The sequence below is a fragment of the Cololabis saira genome, chromosome 4 (genome assembly GCF_033807715.1).
Source record: "Cololabis saira isolate AMF1-May2022 chromosome 4, fColSai1.1, whole genome shotgun sequence".
Lineage (NCBI taxonomy): Eukaryota > Metazoa > Chordata > Actinopteri > Beloniformes > Belonidae > Cololabis > Cololabis saira.
Genome location: NC_084590.1, coordinates 13,820,672 through 13,832,745, shown reverse-complemented (window position 1 = coordinate 13,832,745; position 12,074 = coordinate 13,820,672). Strand labels below are relative to the sequence as shown.

The window sequence follows — 12,074 nt, the reverse complement described above, 5'->3', positions numbered from 1 at the left end:
TTAAAATGGATGCGAAATTTAATGGGAAGCCAATGAAGAGAGGATAAAATTGGAGTGATATGTGTTCTCTTACTACTACTAGTTAGAAGCCGGGCTGCTGCATTCTGGACAGTTTGGAGACGATTTAGGGAGGTCTGATTTAAACAGGTAAAAAGAGAATTACAATAATCTAAGCGAGAAGAAATAAAAGCATGAACAACCATCTCCATCTCAACCTTGGTAACCACGGATCTTAATTTAGCTATATTCCTTAATTGGAAAAAGCATGAAATCACAAGATGACTGACATGATTGTCGAGTGACAGAGATTGGTCCAAGATGACACCTAAGTTTCTTAGCTTATGCTGAGCACAGGCTTTATGTCTTTTCTCAGGTGTACGCAGCGTCCAATGTTGAGCTCATCACCAGGACAAGAACTGACCACCTGTCAGACCAGAACAAGAACAAGACAAAAGGTAAAGCACTTCATTCGGAGGGTGATACCAAACTACGACATGAGCTGCTGCAGCTGGAAATTCTCCATCATGATCATTGTGACCCCAAGCCACACTGACAAGTCTGATAAAACACCCCGCGATGAGCAATCCCTCTCACCTGGGCTGGATGAGATCACTTTGAGGCTCGGGGTAACAGGCTGTAACATTCACCGTGTGACTTCATCTCGTCTCCTGCTTCAGATCATAAATCAAACAGGATTATCAGGTTTCTCTCCCTGGACTGTGGCTGTCATCCAGGATCAACCATCACATATTCTGAAAGTTACTGGCGCAGGTCATAGACCCCATCTGTCCATCTGCTCACTGTTCATGTGCAGCTTATTTTAGGCCTAATGTTTTACAGATAGAGAATAATAAAGAAGCCTCTTGTCTTTTGTATTGATAGTAGCTTTAGTCTCTCTGTTTTTCCAGCAACACTAAAAACTGCACAGCTGTGCTAGAAAAGGCCCATTTCGAACCCTCCCTTCATGAGTAAGATTGTACAGGGGGTAATTTTAATCAAATCAATAACTTCTTGAGGAAGTATGGCAGCCTTGATAACTTTCAGTTAGACTTCTGACCATATAATAGTAAAACTATGCTCATAAAGACTTTGAACAACATTTTAGCTAAACAGTGATCACTGACTCAGATCACTGCATAGTGAGTATTGGTAATCATTAATCTGTAAGAACCACACCGACATGTGGAGTCCCGCAAGGATCAATTCCTGGGCCACCTCCTCTTAAACCTGTACTTTTTCTTTTCTATATTCGCCAAGTTTCTTATAAAAGCTATGCAGATGATACCCAGATCTATCTGGAACTCACCAAATGACCACGGTCCTATCAATGCGTTATGTCAATGCCTTGAGGAAGTAAATTACTGAATAAAACAAAACTACCTTCAGCTAAACAAAGAGAAAAATGACAATCATTGTAGTTTCTGAAGAATCTTGGTGAGATCCCAGACGAGGATCTTAAAAAACGCTGTTTTCGCAGTTTTTGTGTTAAAGGAGCCGTCTGTAAGAAATGGCCAAAACTGGTACTGCAGTCACTTTCAAAATATTGTTGAGCGGCGTGTACCCTCCCCCTCCTCCCCCCTGCCAGGTAGGCTGCAGAATGCAGCAGGAACGTAGGCTGCCATGGCTGCGATAATTAGAGCCGAGCTGGCAACCCGGATGCCGAAACAATACTGACTTGGTGATTGGGAGATAGGTGGAGGGTGGAGCTTCAGAAACAATACTGACTTTGTGATTGGGAGATAGGTGGAGGGTGGAGCTTCAGAAACAATACTGACTTTGTGATTGGGAGATAGGTGGAGGGTGGAGCTTCAGAAACAATACTGACTTTGTGATTGGGAGATAGGTGGAGGGTGGAGCTTCAGAAACAATACTGACTTGGTGATTGGGAGATAGGTGGAGGGTGGAGCTTCAGAAACAATACTGACTTGGTGATTGGGAGATAGGTGGAGGGTGGAGCTTCAGGCCAAAACAAAAAATGACAACATAAACATCAGTTGAGGGCTGCAACTCCTCTTTTTAAACTGGAATATCCTGGCTTGAGTGCTGTTGTCAGTGACATAAGTATTTGAAATGAACATGATTTTTAAATGTCTGTTGACATATCGGGGTCATTTTATGATTCGTTTTATTATTGCTCTTACATACAGCTCCTTTAATACAATGTCAACAAGTGAGGAGCAATGTAAGAGAGGAGCAATTGTTGCTGCCTGCATTGTATCAAATCCTTTCCACATAATTTGGCATCTGTCATTTGACATTGAGGGAATCACTCACAAAATAAAACGAGTCAAGACAGTTGCTTATTTTCTCAGGAGTAGACAGCCAAGCAGGTTCCTCAGAAGATCATACTGTTTAAAACAACACATTCAAGTGCTACATGTTTTAATTACCATGACAAATGTAAGTAGAAAAGGACAGAATAAATATGGCTTGTTTGGAAGGATTGGATGAGAAAACCCTTTTCTTTAAAGCAGCACAGGGCATTCTTGCTCATTTTTCCCTCAGTGTCCCCCTATAGGCGCTGTGGTTAAGTTGTTTTTGCAACACTGGATTTTCTGATTTCCCATAACTCTCATTTCCCCCACCACAATTACTTTCTTGAGTTTTTTTGTGACGTGATCCATATTTTGCAAATTGGAGCTAACTCTTGAACCTTTTCATGTTATTCTCCCCCAATTCACTCTCCTCTTCTTCAGGTAATTTTTACTGAGACACACATTCTGAGTCTCCTCATATCTGCCCACAAATCACAAGACGTCCCAAACAAGCATAATCAAAGGATTATATGCTCCTTCCCCACGTCTCTTTCTTACTACCAAACATTTTAACTCTTCATTAAAGCAGTAAACTTGAACTATTGTGACTCGGTCCTCGGTAGTGACGCTGCAGAGATTGCTTTTGATCGATCACTTGATGTGTGCTTCCAAAGCATCTCCCTCCAATAATTTCTCATCAATCAAGCTCAGATGTGAGGTCTACTGATAGTGACTGTATTTTGAATGAACTCTACTCATACGCAGCTGCTCAAACTTCAATTCCTTCCATTAGAGTCACCATGATTTTATTAATTTTGCACCAGCTGGATGATAAAGGCACTTTACAAAAGCTGATATGTTGCAGTAAGTTCTTTGGAACAAACTATTGGACCAAACAAAACAAAAAAAAGTATAAACCTGCAGTGGAAATAAATGAGCCCACTGCTCCATTATTGTTTGATAAATAAGCAGTGACATCAACCTGCTTTGGAAACAAACTATAACGAAAAAGAGACAAATTTGATTTGATTTGATTTGATCTTTATTCATCTTGAACAAAACAATAAAAAAAAACACCATACATCAACAACAATAATAAAGCACAACCAGTTTTGTTCAAGAAGGGACAGGAAGAAGCAAATGCTTATCTAGTCCGGCCCCTTCTTGCAATATAAGAATATCCGATATATAAAAGAATAATAATAGCAATAACAACAATAATACATATATACAGTATATACCCTTCTTCTTGACATATAAGAGTATGTCAATATAAAAGTAATTAAAAGACAAGTGAGTCAATAATAAAAGTAGCTAAAACGAAAGGCATCAAGCACAGTAGAGAAGAAAAAAAGTCAATGAAAAAAAACAAAAACAATCACTATAATAAAAGTAGCTAAAAAAAGAAAGAAAAGCATCATGCACAGAAGAAAAAAAGACAATGAAAAAAAATAAAATAAAAAAATCATGGTCATTATAACATAATTAAGACCAACTTGACAGTTTAAAGTTATACCTCGGTACTATAATCATGTTTCAACTCGTCATTGTGTGTGTCTGTGAGCAGGTGGGAAAACGCCACTGCAGAACTTCCTGGGGATTGCGGAGCAACACATGGGGCCAAACAATGCGGTGAGTACTCAGTCAATATAACTCATCACATAAAACCATAGTTTTGGCGTTTGTTGTGGTGGCATTTGAGTGAATTATATTTAGTGTCGCCTCATGTTCTCCTTGGATGGATCGGGGAGTTTGTGAGTCCTTGTTGTTGATCTGTGTTCTCAGAAGGCGAGTATCCCTGCAGCCTTTCACTCTCTGTCACTTCAAGGCTCCAAACCTGCTCTCGAATATTGATTGTTTTTTTTTTTATTTGTTGCAGTTGGAGGGCATCAGTAACTCATGCTTCTCTCCTTATCCCATTTCTCTATCCTCTCTTCACTTGTCCTATCTCGTTGTTACTTTTATTATCTTTCCACTCTGTCTTCTCCTTAAAAACTGCCCTTTTTTTCTTTTTATTTAGTTTAATATTCAATCTGTAGATATTTGGTGCACTTGCAAAGCTCTCATGCAGATTTGATTCCACTTTGTTAACCCAAAATGCTTAAGAGGAGATAATTATATACTAAAGTCATTCTTAATAGATGAAAGCCATCTATTCGTTAGAGGAGTGAACATCTATTGTGTTGAGCGCTTACATAAGACACGTCTTCGTATCTTGTGTTTTAGTTTCAGCTTTGCTGTGAAGCATTCGTTGAACGCCTCGCTGAGGAAATGTCAGATCTGTTGAAAATGTCAGATCAGTGGTTTGGGAAAGGTTTGGGTAACCCTGATCAAAATGAATGTTTTTGTGAGGCTCATCAAAAGATCTGTGAGTGTAAAGTTAAAGATAAAACTGTCTTAAGTGAGATGGTTGTATAATCTCTGTACTGTGCAATTTTATAGTGAAATAAGGGATAATGCAAAATTGCTCAGAACAAAAACAAAAAAAAACTTTTTACACATGCCTAAAAAATTTAAATTAAAGCAGATCTTGGTATAAGGGAAATAAAACTTTCCATGAACAACGGTATATAGCTTTTCTCACCATGACATCATTTGTTCAGCACACATGAAGCCACTGATGTGCATTCCTGGCAAGATCTGCAACTTTCTTGAATCTTTTTTCCACTTATAATCTAACTCACTCTAGACACTGGCTGCTAAATTGTTTAGAAATGGTTTTTGTTACTCTTCTAAGACAACTGCTTATGTCTTTCTCACTTGGCATTGTGTTATTGCCCAGATAGTTTTTTATTGTTGTCACGTCCTTGTCTGCCTGATACTGAGACGCTTTATTTGTCAAGCTTTTGCAGCCACACAAGAAAGATTAAAAGAGCGAGTACTAACACTGCATATGCAAACATCTTTAAAAAGTAAGTGGCCAATAGATCATTTCAATCTGATCCTGCTTAAATTAAGACAAAACCACAATATTAGTGAAAGACTAATCTTGGTAATGACTCAAAGTGAATGAAAAGACTAACGATGTTGCCAGCGACAGGTCTGTAATGCAGCAGTTTGATGGCTGATCCACACTTGGAATGACTATTTTAGGAAAAACAAAAAGGAAAATAGACTCAAAACAATGTTGTTTCACCTTGTTTTTCTCTCCAATATCAGTGCTAAGTCGTAATGTTTTTATTTGCCCGTATGTGGCTGTGTTCCCGCAGGTTATCAAGCATGCTAACTATTATACAAACGTGTCAATGAATGTAAAAACAAGAGGAAGCACTGAAATTGTCTTCTGACTATTATTGACGCACAAAATATATTTACAAACAAGCTGCTTCCAAAATTGGTAGCAAGAGTTAACGACATGCTGTCATACATGTTCACAAAATCAAATCAGCCGTTTTCTGACGATTCATTTTTGAAAGACTGGATGATAAAGGCCCCTCGTAGCCAGGACAGATTCATTATTATATTTGATTCAAATAATTAGTCTGGTTCCTGTGGACTTCATGTAGATTTTCAGGGCTGGACCATGTGATGGAGATGATGCTAGCCCGTACATGCTAGGAGGTACCTCTTAGTGGGAGCATGCAGGTTAGCCAGATGAAAGTTTCTGTGCAGCTAAGTGATTATTTACTTTGGAAACAGTGTAAATCAGGTCACCTTTTCCTCTTTTACCCTTTCATGCATGTCCAATCTGTTACACGCTTCTGCTGGTAAAGAGTTGGTTTGGGTTTAAAAAAAAAAAAAAAAAAAAAAAAACCATTATAAAAAGTGTCATCAACGGGAATATTTCTTTCTTTCTTTCTTTCTGGCTCATTTCTTTCTTTCTTTCTTTCTTTCTTTCTTTCTTTCTTTCTTTCTTTCTTTCTTTCTTTCTTTCTTTCTTTCTGGCTCATTTCTTTCTTTCTTTCTTTCAGACTCATTTCTTTCTTTCTTTCTTTCTTTCTTTCTTTCTTTCTTTCTTTCTTTCTTTCTTTCTTTCATGCTCATTTCTTTCTTCTTTCTTTCTTTCTTTTAAGGCTCATTTCTTTCTTTCTTTCTTTCTTTCTTTCTTTCTTTCTTTCTTTCTTTCTTTCAGGCTCATTTCTTTCTTTCTTTCTTTCTTTCTTTCTTTCTTTCTTTCTTTCAGGCTCATTTCTTTCTTCTTTCTTTCTTTCAGGCTCATTTCTTTCTTTCTTTCTTTCTTTCTTTCTTTCTTTCAGACTCATTTATTTCTTCTTTCTTTCTTTCGGGCTCATTTCTTTCTTTCTTTCTTTCTTTCTTTCTTTCTTTCTTTCTTTCTTTCAGGCTCATTTCTTTCTTCTTTCAGACTCATTTCTTTCTTTCTTTCATGCTCATTTCTTTCTTCTTTCTTTCTTTCAGGCTCATTTCTTTCTTTCTTTCTTTCTTTCTTTCTTTCTTTCTTTCAGGCTCATTTCCTCAATTTATCGTTTTTACCGTGAGATGACAAATTCTTACCGTGGGGAATTTTTTTGACGGTTTATCGTGAACGGTAAAATATCGCCCATTCCTAGCTGTCATACATGTTCACAAAATAAAATCAGCCGTTTTCTGACGATTCATTTTTGAAAGACTGGATGATAAAGGCCCCTCGTAGCCAGGACAGATTCATTATTATATTTGATTCAAATAATTGGTCTGGTTCCTGTGGACTTCATGTAGATTTTCAGGGCTGGACCATGTGATGGAGATGATGCTAGCCCGTACATGCTAGGAGGTAGCTCTTAGTGGGAGCATGCAGGTTAGCCAGATGAAAGTTTCTGTGCAGCTAAGTGATTATTTACTTTGGAAACAGTGTAAATCAGGTCACCTTTTCCTCTTTTACCCTTTCATGCATGTCCAATCTGTTACACACTTCTGCTGATAAAGAGTTGGTTTGGGTTTTTTTTTTTGTCGCATAACAGAAAATATCAAAGCGCCTACTTTTAAAAGGCCAGAAAGCTGAGCTCCTTAAGTACTGTTGCACTGATACTGATTAATGATAATCCGGTTTCCTGGAGACATTTGTTATTCATTCATAATTTACCTACTCCAGGCTCTGGTGACCCAGATGTCGTCTCCCACGGTGACGAACCCTGGCGCGCTGACAGCCGAGGAATACTTCAACCCCAGCCTGTCACCGACCCAGAGGGACATCGGCCACCCGTGCCACCTCACCACCAAGACCCAGAGGTGACGCAGACGTCCCGGGAACACAAACGGGCATTCGTTCAGTGAAGGGGTCCTCAAGGCTCACGGTGAAATGCCAAAACGTGGGGCGTGTGTGGGTCGGAGTAACGTCCGCCTCCACGATCCTGAGGTCAGAGATGGATAACTGGCTGATAAACAAATTCATGCATGTGAGAATTGAGGCTTTTGCAGAGCTGCCACGGAGTCAAGCAGTGATAAACGTCTCTGCAGTCTGTCACGCAGCTCTCGCTGGATGACTCACGACTCACAGATCCTCCTCACGCCGCTGTATTAAAAGAAAAAAAAAATCTAAACAAGATTGTCAGGAATGGGTGGATGAGAGCCCAAGTGCAGGAGTTCCAAAAAGGTGATTTATTTATACCGAAAACAAACCAAAAGCACTGCAGAGCAGGATTAACAAAAACACAAGAGCTCTAGCCAAAAAACCACACCTAATCAAACAGTACGGACCAGTAGGGAGCAATGGGAAGACAAGACCAGATACACACAGAAGGGTTGATGAGACACAGTTGCAGACGATCAGGGCAGATGGGAAACAGGGAAGTCAAGACAGAACTAAAACACAGACACGGGTTTCAAAATAAAACACAAACTGACCAAACCGTGACAGATATAAGAAATGAAGGAATCCTTCAGCACCTCTTTGGGAGGAAAAAGCAGAAAAAAGTGAACAGAAACACTAAGAGGACTTCAAAAAAAGTCTGGCATCCAAAAAGGAAACAAAATGATTAATTAAAGCATTTGGTTTCATTTGGTCTTTTTAACTTTTAGACAATGCAGCTCAACGATCTTGGCCGGTCTGTCCGGTCCGGCTCCATTAGGGTTGCCACCCGTCCCGTAAAATACAGAATTGTCCTTTATTTGAGAAAAAAATGTTGCGTCCCGTATTGAACTAATACGGGACACGATTTGTGTATTTTCATTAACTTTTACACCATATTCTAGTTGAATTATTGAAATAAGTTAACTTTTACACCATATTCTAGTTGAATTATTGAAATGAATGAACCTTTACAACATATTCTATTTGAATTATTGAAATAAGTTAACTTTTACACCATATTCTAGTTGAATTATTGAAATAAATTAACCTTTACACCATATTCTAGTTGAATTATTGAAATAAGTTAACTTTTACACCATATTCTAGTTGAATTATTGAAATAAATTAACTTTTACACCATATTCTAGTTGAATTATTGAAATAAATTAACTTTTACACCATATTCTAGTTGAATTATTGAAATAAATTAACCTTTACACCATATTCTAGTTGAATTATTGAAATAAGTTAACTTTTACACCATATTCTAGTTGAATTATTGAAATAAATTAACTTTTACACCATATTCTAGTTGAATTATTGAAATAAATTAACTTTTACACCATATTCTAGTTGAATTATTGAAATAAATTTACTTTTACACCATATTCTAGTTGAATTATTGAAATAAATTAACTTTTACACCATATTCTATTTGAATTATTGAAATAAATTAACTTTTACACCATATTCTAGTTGAATTATTGAAATAAATTAACTTTTACACCATATTCTAGTTGAATTATTGAAATAAGTTAACTTTTACACCATATTCTAGTTGAATTATTGAAATAAATTAACTTTTACACCATATTCTAGTTGAATTATTGAAATAAATTAACTTTTACACCATATTCTAGTTGAATTATTGAAATAAATTAACTTTTACACCATATTCTAGTTGAATTATTGAAATAAATTAACTTTGACACCATATTCTTCACCTGTAGGCTATATTACATCTGGGCCTATATGGACATACGTAGCATAGGAGGCTATTTCAGTTGTTAGTATGGTTGTCTGTCTGTACAGTCATGCAAGTTCAAAGCTATTAAAGCACTTTAAACTTTAAATCAAAGCATTTTGTTTTTTCATATAAAATAAACACATTTTTATTCAGTTTAGAAGTTTTGGGGCTTTTTTTTTTGGCTCCTGCGCTGCTGAAATCCGGGCGTCCCTTATCTCTATTTCTGAAAGGTGGCAACCCTAGGCTCCATCCTTCTTCCCCCCCGGAATGAAAAGTGACGGGACATGATGAGGACGAATCCTCCACGCAGACGTAGAGCTGCCTCTCAATCATGTGTTAATTACTGCACAAATTAGAGTAAAGGAATTGATTGGCCTGACCCTGAATGCGACTCAGCAGCCCGCTGACAGCCGCTGCTGGCTGATGTAATCAATGTCTTTTTGTGTCTCTGGCCAAAGAACTGTCTGCCGGAGGACATAAATTGCTTTAATTGAGCTCAAGTCAGAATGTGGTGATCCTCATCGGCCAAGTCTGTCTCTGGTGTCTCCGGTGTGGCCGGTGTCCTCAGATGTGTGCGTGCATGTTGTCGTCCCCCAGGTTCAAAGCCAAGCTGTGGTTGTGCGAGTCCCATCCTCTGTCCCTGGCAGAGCAAGTGGTGCCTATCATCGATCTCATGGCGATCTCCAACGCCCTGTTCGCTAAGCTGCGGGACTTCATCACTCTACGGCTGCCGCCCGGCTTCCCTGTCAAGATCGGTGAGCGCACCAGAAGTGAGATGGATGGTGCAATGAAAGGAGGGAGGTGAAAATGTGGGCTGGTTAACCGACGGGGATGACACCGGGATGAAAAGTTAATAAACTGATCAAATTGAGGGAGTAGAAAGACGGAGGAGATCAGTCACTAGCAGAAGAGCTGGTTAAGTGGCGGATGAGAGGGAGCCGGGGACTCTTGACAGCTGACGGGTCTTTATTTCTCTCCATTTCTCGTTCTGCAGAGATCCCGCTGTACCACATCCTGAACGCCAGGATCACCTTCAGCAACCTGAACGGCTGCGAGGAGGGAGCCGGCGTCCGCACCGACAATGAGATGGTGGCAGACGGGGAGGGACAGAGAGACCCCCCGAGGACGGAGACCCCCTCTCCGGGCAGCGACTCGTCCAGCGTCTCCAGCTCCAGCTCCACCAGTAAGATGACGCGCAGTCTTTAATCCTTCAGGCTCCTCTTCAGCTGGAGCTGTTTTCTCTTACAAGGTTTATACATGTCCGGAAGCATTTTTTCTGCAGGCTTCACAAAAAGCATCAGGTGATGGTGTTTTGTCTGACTTTTAATGTTTTGCTTTGTGCTGTGTGAGAGATAATGGTTTGCAGTCGTCATCAGGGCTGGGGATTGATTCAAATGTCAAGAATCGATTCGATTCTTAAGATTCTGAATCGATTTTCAGGATTTGATTCGATTCGATTCAATTCCGATACTGATATCGATTTGGGTTAGTGTTATTAAAACTGTTTTTTGAGCTGTTGCATGAATTATATGACTGTGTAGTTATGCAACATATTAATACTAGTATTATATTGAGATTCAACAGCAAGTATTGGCAGCTAATGATGCTGTAAGGACCAATCACCTCCCAGAATGCTGATATAACTGTTTTCAGAAACATCGTGTGGGTCAGAATTATCAAACAGATCCAGGGCAGCAAACACAGGACGTATGAAATCGGTTTCATTTTTTCCATTTTCAGTCTTTTTGGGTTTTTAATTTTTGAGAATTTGGTTTTTAGCATTTTATGCAAATGTAACCCCAAGACAGTATATAAAGTAATGAAATAGACAATTTATGCAATTATAACTGAAAACTTTAATGTTTTCATACCTTTAAACATATTTAAAGGCAAAAAACATGGCACTAGTTATTCTGGTGTCCAACAAAATATTCCTTTTTTGGGCATAAACAAAAAAATACCAAAAGTTGTAATGATGAAAAAAAATCGATCTTTAGACATACGAATCGATTTATAATTGGAAAATCGATTTTTTTCAACACAGTCTTCCTCACTTAATCCCATCAGCTCGGTCTGAACCTGCACCTGTGCCAAGTAGAGGTGTAGCTCACCGAGTCACCGCAGCGAAGGAACCTCGTTCACTCACTAAATACAAAGAATGAAGCGGTGCAACGTCTTCGAAATGTGTCTCCTGTTTTGACTTTTCCGCTCCTCTCCTCTGCTCCCCCTGTCCTTTGTAACCCCCCACCACCACCTCCGTGTGGACCAGTGTCGTGCCGGGCTGGAGAGATCCCCCCGTGCGTGTTCGAGCCCCCGCCCGGCTACACCATGCTGGGAGGCAAACAGAGAGACAGCATGAGGGAGGAGGAGGAGGACCTGCTCCAGTTTGCCATACAGCAGAGTCTGCTGGAGGCCGGATCCGAGTACGATCAGGTGACTTCTCACACACCAGGAGGAACACAGCGTGTCGTTATTTAGGGCCCGAGCACTTACAGTGCGAAGGCCCTATTGTATCTGTAGGAGGTGTTGTTTTGCTCGTTTTTTGTTTTTTTCTCGTTTTTATTTTTCCTCTGACAAAATGAGGACCTTTTTTCCCCCTAAACGTGCCCCAAAAGTCACCAAATTTTGCACGCAAGCCAGGCCTGGCGAAAAATTTGATATTTCATGGTTTGCATTAATGGGCGTGGCCTAATGGCTCAACAGCGCCCCCTAGAATACTTTGTGCCTCAAGCCCCACAATACGGTTTGACGTGCATGCACGAAGATCGGTACACACCTGTATCATGTCACAACTTAAAGAAATGTCTCTTGGCGCCATGGCCGAAACCGAACAGGAAGTCGGCCA

At 39.5% G+C, this 12,074-nt stretch overlaps 1 protein-coding gene across 2 annotated transcripts in view; it reads left to right on the top strand.

Moving 5' to 3' along the window:
- ankrd13b (ankyrin repeat domain 13B) overlaps nucleotides 1-12,074 on the top strand; it is an 84,979-nt gene that overhangs the window by 59,362 nt on the left and 13,543 nt on the right. For both annotated transcript variants that reach the window (XR_009782486.1, XM_061718946.1), the window contains exons 10-15: nucleotides 374-455; nucleotides 3,823-3,887; nucleotides 7,285-7,421; nucleotides 9,827-9,984; nucleotides 10,224-10,412; nucleotides 11,499-11,662. Coding sequence is in view for 1 of the 2 variants with exons in the window: in XM_061718946.1 (XP_061574930.1) it covers nucleotides 374-455; nucleotides 3,823-3,887; nucleotides 7,285-7,421; nucleotides 9,827-9,984; nucleotides 10,224-10,412; nucleotides 11,499-11,662 (795 nt within the window). In the remaining variant the exon portion in view is untranslated. The remainder of the gene's footprint in view (nucleotides 1-373; nucleotides 456-3,822; nucleotides 3,888-7,284; nucleotides 7,422-9,826; nucleotides 9,985-10,223; nucleotides 10,413-11,498; nucleotides 11,663-12,074) is intronic.